An 8,727-nucleotide genomic window follows, 5' to 3' on the forward strand; every position below is an offset into this window, starting at 1 on the left:
TGTGGAATGTTTCAGTTTGCGTAAAATAATGCAGGCAGTGCTCCCAAAAAAAAGCCGCCCCGCACAAAACCGCCCCATCTTAGCGGGGAAGAACACACGTCTGAACTCGGAACTATTTGTAGGAGAAAACACACAACGCTATTTTTATTACTTTTAAGGCTTGTAAAAAAGTACGCTGAAAATTGCAGGTGTGAGCAATTACTGCGTGAGGAAATAAAGCACCCAACAGACCCCACTGCTAAAAAAGGCAAATGATCTGAAGGTAGATACACCCTCCTGGCCCTTCCTCGTTCGTGTCAAGAAAATGACATCTAATTTAAAAAGCATTCCCAATGATTCTGTTAACCCTGACAAGGAGAAAAAAATCACGGTACAGCGGCAAATCTGTCCTTTATTTCCCTGACAGGTAAATTAAAACAAATATCCTTTTGAAAGGAAAACATATTAAGTGTATTTTAATTTGCTGGACGAATGTACGCGTACAGTAACGCTTGTATTGCAACAAACAGTCGTACATTTTTATCATTGCTTTTGCTTTCCTATTTCTTTATTAATTAATTGAGACGGTTTTCCTGCAGCTTCCTCTTTGAACAGCAACGCGTGCGGCTCCCGGCAGCGCCGGGTTTGGGGCTTTGGCTTTTTTGACGTTGGTGATTCTGAAACCCAATTTCTGGCTTTATAAAAATGCATCACTACAGCAACCAAAAAATTAATTGCTTTGCAACAACGTGATTAAAGCCGCGCCGAGGAACCGAGAATATATCCATGAGAAGCACACTGCATAGCGTTCAAATAAAAACGTTGTACTCTGAGAGCGTTTAACACCAGCTTGAAACTTTGCTATGGTCCAAATTCAGTCAAACCAAATACACCGAACCGTTTCCTAAAGGATTTGTTGTATTTTTTGTGGCTTTTCTGATCAGTTCTTTCTATAAAGAGAGTGTAAATGAAAGGAAAGAAACTCCACGACTCCCAGCTTATGGTGCTGCGTAATATTTGATGGGGAAATTTAGATAACCTCTGGATAGTTCTGTAAAACAGTCGTTTAAGGGAGAGCTTTGAAATGCAAAATAGGAAAAAGCAATGCATTACCACTAAATAAATACTGCAGCCGCTAAGCCCGTAACAGCTACGGAATCAGAACGTAAAATCTTGTAGCATATGTGTTCTTATGATTGTAGTATTTAATAAGCGCTGACACGACACAGAAGGCCAATTTTCTGTTTGAAAAAAGAAGCCTGTCCTTCTTATAGTGATATATAAGAGATTAAAATAATTAGAGAGGAATATAATTCAGGGGGTAAGACTGAATAATTTCATTGTTAATCTCAACACGAGGAGAAAAGCCAATTCTCTTAAAAGAAACCTACAGGGTCTAACAGCTAGGCGAGTTTGGGTATGACAAACATACAACAGGGTGATACGTACCCACATTTTTTTAGCTGTTTTTTGAGTAGAATGAATGCACGAGTGAATGAAAATTACCCTTCCCACGTGTGAAGCGTTTCAAAAGTTTAAGGGATCCCTCACGGAAATGTTACCATGCAGCACTGCGTGGCACGTCAGCTTCATTAGCAAAAATAAAGAGGTATTCACCTTAAATTTTTACTAGCCATTAATCACTTCCAACAACAATGCTGGGATCTGCATACTCGCTTTAAATTTCACTGCTTTTTCTCTACAAAGTATACAATCATTGTAACTTCGGTGAATAAAACAAAGCATTGAACAAGCAGAAGTCTTTCCTTTACAGAGGCACGTTATTGGGTGGATGGAAGCATCACAGGAGTCCTCCACGAATAACAGAAAAAGCAGAGTTTTACATAAAATGGGTGCTGTATTAGAAAGCATCGACTGACATCGGAGCTGGAACTGCCGAGTGGGAAAACTCACTTTACAGCTGATTCTTTACAGCAAATTTCTCGTCGCCATTTTTAGTCCATTTTCAACTTGCGACTCTGTTGGGAAAGCTTTGATCTTTACCTCTGTACAAAAGGACACACACTACAGTGAGCGGATGCAACCGAGACCAGGAAAATTGCAGTAACTCGGAGGTTCTCAATACATACAATAATACTTCCCCCATTTATCTCTTTAAAATAGATTGATGCTCGTCTGCCTTTTGTTTCTGCGGGTTTAAATCATTAACGGTCTTCGTGGAAATACATCCTAATCGTGGCTACTCGCTTCATTTCTGGGAAGGCAGCAGCAAAATGGTCACTCTACACAAAGCAGAATGCGACTCCCGCGTGCTGACCTTTGCACGTAGCGTGTTCTAAATGGCAGCCCGCCTTGGACCCAACAAATTATTTCTGCCCGTGTTCAGTTAGGATGGATACGGCGTGTCCACAACCCATGGTGAAGCACTAACGCATCTTTACGTGCTTATTCCTAAATTATACCAAGAAAGTAAAGTTTTCTTTTCCCTTCTATTCTTTAATATAATGGTCACATCTGTGTTTAACACCTACCCAAATGCAAGTTGCTGAATGATTAGAACCTTCTAACGCTTCAGATGCGGTGAGTTCGTGCCGGGCAGCTTGCACGTTGCACACGTAACACGGGTACAGGTAGCAGCACCAGGGGTCACGCTGGCGCATCTCCTGGACACCGCGCCCCTCCACACCTCGTGCTATTTTCCTTCGTGTGAACGGAATGCCTAATTTTGTAATTCCTCAGAGTGGAAAGGAAGGGGGGGGAGAATTCCACCAACTCTTGTATTCATTTTATTGGTTTTAATTGCATTATCACCTTTGGAGACTTTGGTAAATTCCACTTAGCTAGCAGCCATGGGTAGCGGTGGTGGTTTTCAAGTACAGCTCCTGTTACTCATGTTGGCATTTAAATGTTAATTTCCAACCGAGGTTTACAGTAAACACCAAACAAGGGATTTTCTTTGAATGAACCATCTCAGACCAAAATTCTAAAGGAAAGGATCCTACCCGGGATATTTTTAAGCGCGGTGATTATTTCCTTGTGAAAGACTTAACATTCCCTAAGTGATAGAAGCTAAAAGATTTACATGTGACAGTTAATTTATAATTCTCTACATTAAAAAGACATTTAAACGTTAACCACATTTTTATGTGAGTCAAGTCAAAGCAATGATAATTACAGTATGATACAAAAGAACCTGAAATAAACTTCCAGCAAACCATATTGAATATTAACGTCGTGTTAAGCCCCGAAAAGCTGCGTTAGTAAACTCTGGAATTTAGATTATATGCAACTTCAACATAACATCGGGCTTTTCTTTAAAGCACACATCACTGCAAAGGTTGGATCCGGGGGAGGTACGTATTAATTGGCCGGATTTTTATTAAATACATTTACATAGCATCATGCCAAAACCAAGCCTCGGATTACTCTTTCTGCACAGGCATACCTCAGCGTGGGATTTGCCAAATTAACATTCCATATAAATTAACAGCCTTTTCTCATGTTTGTGGTGTTACGATGAGCAGCGTGATACTGTATCGTGTCGCTGCTCACGTGTATTTGATTTCAATTTAGGAATCGTATCTCTGCTACCCACCACATAGGAGAAACGACGTGCTGAATTTCCCATCAAATATCTTAAATACAGACCTATTTTAGGTGGATTTGTATAAACAAAACACATATCTCATATGGGCGTGGGAAAGGAAAAGCTGGTTTGGTATATGCTAGAGCAAACTGGAGTAAATCAACCGCATCCATGGGCTGTATCAGCAGTACCGCTCTGCTTTTCCCAGTACCATTTGGACACAACAATGTTACTTTTTTATTTAAAGTGTTTTCTTCTCAACAAGGGGCCACCACTTCCCAATCGCAAAAACACGCCCCAGAATATGTTAATTAATTGTATTGTGCCTCTGAAAGAAAAGAGGTTGCCAAATGCAATAAAAAAAAAAAAAGAGAGAGAGAGAGAGAGAGGTCTTTCGATCAGAGGGCTCCGTTCCCACTGGTTACCATCTAATTTCAATTCCCCACATACGGACGTGGAAGAAATATATCTGTGTAGATTGTGACCGTGAGGAACTGCCTGAGAGCCAAAGGCCGGCGCGGCCACGCTGGGATCTGGGCAGCCTCACGTTGCTGGAGGACGGAGGGCGCGAGCCTCGGCCCGCGGTTTGTCACCCTTACGTGGGCACTGCAGAGTGGGAACGTGGGGCATTTTCATCCCATGTTGCTTCCCATTACGTGTAACAACGGGGCTGCTTCCCACCCCCCCACCCCCCCCCCAAAAAAAAAAAGAAGAAAATTCCTACGTGCAATACATCAACACGTTCCACACAAACACAAAATTAAGAGCAACAAAGAAGGGCAACGTGCAGTCTCTCCCTCTATTTTTTTTTTTCCATCTTCCCTTTCCATCAGACGGCTTTTAAATAGCGATATATTCTGTTAGCAAATACGAGAGCATTAAATGTCTTTCTGAATGACGCTTTCTAAATTTGCAGTTACCTTTTGAAAATCGCCGAACGGCAATTAACAGTAAACGCATCTCCGGAACGCTCAGCGGGAGAGGTAAAACGGAACAAATAAAAGCTTTTTTTTTTTTTTTTTCCTTCCCCTCGATTTTAAAGTTATTGCTTTTAGATGCTACCGTGGTGGGGTTTTCCTATTAAATATTTCCAGCCTCCTCGACTTCCCAGTAACAGAAATGCGTTTTCCCACCCGAACTACAGCGGGCTTTGATTTGGAGGAGTCCCACAAAGGAACGGAGCTCACAAAGAGCGAAAGAGGAGTCCGGAGCTGTTATCTCACACAATGCCCGCGAGCAGGCAACTTCCCGGGGGGCGGGGGAGTCACTGCTGAATTATTTTCAACGGTGATATCCATTAATATCATCCTTTAACTTCTTTGACTCCCGAGCTGGCAAAATTTGGTGGTGATACGTTAAAAAAAAAATAAGAAAGCTTGACACCGACTCGAATCCTTCCAAATGCATTTCCACTAACTTGCTAAAAACGATCACCGTTCTCCTAGGAAGGGCTTCCTTACCCAAATCGCACTCTCTGGAAGCCATTCCCCCCTCGCTAACAGAAGCCCTTTCCGTGTCGATGCGAGCCAACGTGCGGGGGCACATTTCCCCCGCAGCAGAGCGGGGCACTTGTTGGAAACCGCCCCAGCATCGGGTCGGGCAGCTCTGCTCCACGCGAACACGTGAGAAAGTTCTGGTCGGAACGGCGTAGCAAAACTACTGAATTCCTAATTATTTTTAGGGGGAGAAGAGAAAAGAAAAAAAAAAAAAGAAAGACAAACGCTTTTCCTAGAAAACATTTTTTTGTCGCTGTTGTTTTTAAAGCCAACGTACAACAATCGCTCGAAAAACGAAAAGAGCGAAAAAAACCAGACTCGTGGTGCTTATATGGAACGGGACAAGATTAATCTCCATTTTTATAAACAGACCATTACGACGAGTTCCTTCCAAACTTCTCTGGCTACGTTTACGATTTCAAACGCTGCGGCTCGGAGCGGTTCCTCTCCGTCCCTGCGAGCAGAGCTGCCCACCATCCGCCCACACACAGATGTTATTTACGCACGAGCCCGCCGCCGGAGCGGGGTTTTACCTTTGCAGTAACACTGAGGTACGGCCCCACAGGAGCACGGCGCTCCCGCACCGGAGCTGCCGCGCTGCCGGCCCGAGCTCCGCGGCCGCGCGGCCGGAGCTGCTCCGCTCTCCTCGGGCCGGAGGGCCCCGCCGGCCGCACGAACAATGGGAGCGCCCGCAGAGGGCCCGGCCGCTTCCTGGGGGCCCTGCCCCGCTCGCCCCGGAGCGCTTCCTTCCGTCCTCCTCCGGCGCCTTCCCGCGGCCCCGGGACGCCCGGCTCCCCTCGGAGCTCCGGCGGCTCTCGCCGTGCCGCCCAGGGCGCCGCGGCTTTATCCTCCCGGCTACTCACCCTCGCACTCTATCGCCCTCAGCGCAAAGCGTGCCGCAGGGCGAGCGGGACGGCCGGGCTGGCTCGCGGCCAGCTGCGCTCCGAGCCTATCCCGGGGTCGGCGGGACGGCCTATGGGAGCCGCGCGGCCGCGCTCGCCGCCCTGACCTCCTCCCGCCCCGCGTGCCGTGAGCGCAGCCGGCGGGAGGGGAGGCAGCGCCGCGCGGCCCCACCTGGGCTGCAGTGCGCGCCGCTTCCCTTCAGGGGACGGTGCTGCGCACGGAGGGCCGCTCAGCATTGTTCTCCTCTGACCCCGCGTCCCCGCGCCAGGAGAGCGGCCGAGCAGAGCCCGGAGGGCGGCGAGAGGACGAGGGAGGCCCGCTCTGCCGCCCCCCCCGCGGTGCTCCGTCCCCTCGGGGGAGCCTCGCTGAGCCCCGCTCCGTTCGGTGCCGCCGGTCCCATCCTCCTCCCACAAGGACGTTCCCTGGGGGCCGCGCTCCCCGCCTCGTGCCGGGGCGGCGGTCGCAGCGCTCCGCTCCCCGCACGCCTCGGACGGGTTCGCACGGCGGCCGCAGCGCTCCCACATCACGCTCGGGAGTGGCGCGACGCCACACAGCCGGGCACGGCTACGGACGGGACGGAGCGAGCGGAGCCCCGCACAGCGCCGAGCGGAGCCGCGGCTCCATTTAAATAATTGCATAACATTAGGATTTAACTTCCAACTGTTTACATTGGCGTGACTCGATCAGCGTCACGTGTGGCTTCCTTCAGGCCACCGAGGAGCGCCGTCAAGGCAAGGTGCAGCCCAGCCCTGCCCGCTCCCCGCGCTCGGCCTTTGTGCCGCTCCCGGCCCCCTCTCCTCTCCTCCCCTCTCCTCTCTTCTCCTCTCCCTACGGCTCGGAGCGAGGAGCCGCCGGCGGCCCCCAGCCCATCCTCGCACGCCGCCGCCGTTCGAACGCGGCGCGGTCCCTCCCCGCCCCCACCGCCGTGAGCGCCGCCGCCACGGGGCCGCCCCGCCCCAGGGCGCTGCCCCCTCTCGGACGGGGCCGGGGGGAGGGGAGCGGCGGGGGAGGGGGCGTTCCGGGAGGCTCGAGCGCGGCACGAGCGCGGCCGGCGCGGGGCATTGTGGGTAGGCGAGCGGCCGGCGGCGGAGGAAGCGGCGGGAGGAGGGGAGGGGTCAAAGGTCAGCGGCCGCCGGCCTCAATGGCGGGCGGCGCCTCCGCGGGCGGGCGGGACCGGGCCGCGCCGCCCTCTCCGCGCCCGGTTCCTCGGCGGCGCCTCGGGGTACCGAGGCGCGGGACGGGACCGGGCCGTTGCGGGGCTCGGCCGCCTTTGTTCCCCGGCGCTCGGCGCAGCGGCGCCTTTACCTTCCGCGCGCCCATCGGCTCCGCGCCGCCGTCCGCCGTGAGGTGGCCGTGGGATCGGGAGGGCCCGCGGGCCGCTCCCGGGCGCTCCCCGCGCCGTGCGGCGTCGGGCGGAGCCACCCCGGCGCGGGGCTGCGGGCCGCCCGAGGGACAGCGGCGGGGCTCTGCGCCGCGTCCGCACGTGTGGGCGCCGCGCCGCGGAGCGCGCCTCGTAAAGGTTAAACGCGGCGAATCTCGGCTCGGACGGGATGAGCAGAGCGCCAAGCGAGCCCGGAGCCGGCCCTGCCCGGAGCTCCAAGCACAAACAAATAAGCGCATCCCACGGAAACATCCGTCGGGAAGTTTAAAGGGAAACAGCCCCGGGCGGAACCCGGCGGTTGGATGCGTAACCTCGCCGTGTCACGGCGCCCCTTCCTCGCACAACGGCCGCTTTGCCTTCGCTGTGCCTGGTTGAGTTCTGGTTTGTTGGTGGTTGTTTTTCTTTCCCGAACGCCGGGCAGACCCCGCTCTGCGTTCCCCACGCATCCCAGTGGTGGCCCCAGGGCACCGCCCCCCCCCCCCCTCCACCCCCAAACCTCGCTTTAATCTGATTACGATGGGATCTGCTGATACCGTGAATATTTGAGATGATCGCGGGCTCTCGGGGAGCGGGGGGTTCTATGCTCCCGTGCCCCCCCCCCTCCCCCCCCGCAGGGGCACCCCCTGGGCAGCTGGAAAATGAATGCAGAGGTGCCCCCCCGGTGCGGCCGTTCTATTTCCTAGGGCCGCGTTGCGACCACGGGGTAAATAAATAAGGAATGACGGGGGGGAAGGAGGCAGGAAGAGGGGCTTTTCTTTGATAGCGTTTGATTGGAATCGAAGCACTTTAGGGCTGTAAACATTCTGTATTTATCCAGCACACATCAGCGGGCGTTGTTTTATCACCGTCGTAATGACGGTGTCCTTTGGGCTGAGTGATGGCAGCGATAAGGGACGCGCCCGGCCCGACTCGGCGCGGTGCGCGGCGGTGGGAGACCGCGGCCCGTCCGTCCCCACGACCCGGGCTGAGCGGGGCCGCGTCGCTGATTTGGGGCTGCCCGGAACTTCGGATTCCCTCCGCTTCGGGCTGCGGCGCGGGTTGGGGACGCGGATCCCCGGTGCAGAAATTCAGAGCGATCACCTCCGTGCGGGACGGGCCCCCGTTTCCCAGCGCTCGGTGCTGTACCTTTGCCTAATTAAAAATGCAAACTTTTGGGAGCCTTTCCGAACAAAGCCGAGCCAAATCCCCTTTACGTCCAAGGATTTGCAAATTTATAAAGGCTGCATTGAATTCAGCGTGGGTCAAGGGGCAAAAAAAGGGTAGGAGGTCACCGCGTTTTGATTATGGGTCAGTAAACAACATGGCATGGAGTATGCGGCCAGAAACTGCTGCGGAAAGTGTCCTAAAGCTGCGGGAGCGCCGAGCTCAGGCAGAGCCTCAACCCGCCGTGATTGTGAATCGCACCAAATTCTCACGTGCGG

The 8,727-nt window shown here is 52.7% G+C and overlaps 1 protein-coding gene across 4 annotated transcripts in view; it reads right to left on the reverse strand.

Moving 5' to 3' along the window:
- The window catches only part of MLLT10 (myeloid/lymphoid or mixed-lineage leukemia; translocated to, 10), a 122,159-nt gene extending 114,887 nt beyond the window's left edge, over positions 1-7,272 (reverse strand). For 3 of the 4 annotated variants that reach the window (XM_025148381.3, XM_025148380.3, XM_046938250.1), the window contains exon 1: positions 7,231-7,272. In XM_025148381.3, the coding sequence (XP_025004149.2) occupies positions 7,231-7,245 (15 nt within the window). In that variant the 5' untranslated portion in view covers positions 7,246-7,272. Of the gene's footprint in view, positions 1-5,555; positions 5,946-7,230 lie in introns of those variants that run through there. The other variant, XM_046938252.1, reaches the window with a different exon arrangement.
- Positions 7,273-8,727: the final 1,455 nt, after the last annotated feature.

Source organism: Gallus gallus, chromosome 2, assembly GCF_016699485.2.
Source record: "Gallus gallus isolate bGalGal1 chromosome 2, bGalGal1.mat.broiler.GRCg7b, whole genome shotgun sequence".
Lineage (NCBI taxonomy): Eukaryota > Metazoa > Chordata > Aves > Galliformes > Phasianidae > Gallus > Gallus gallus.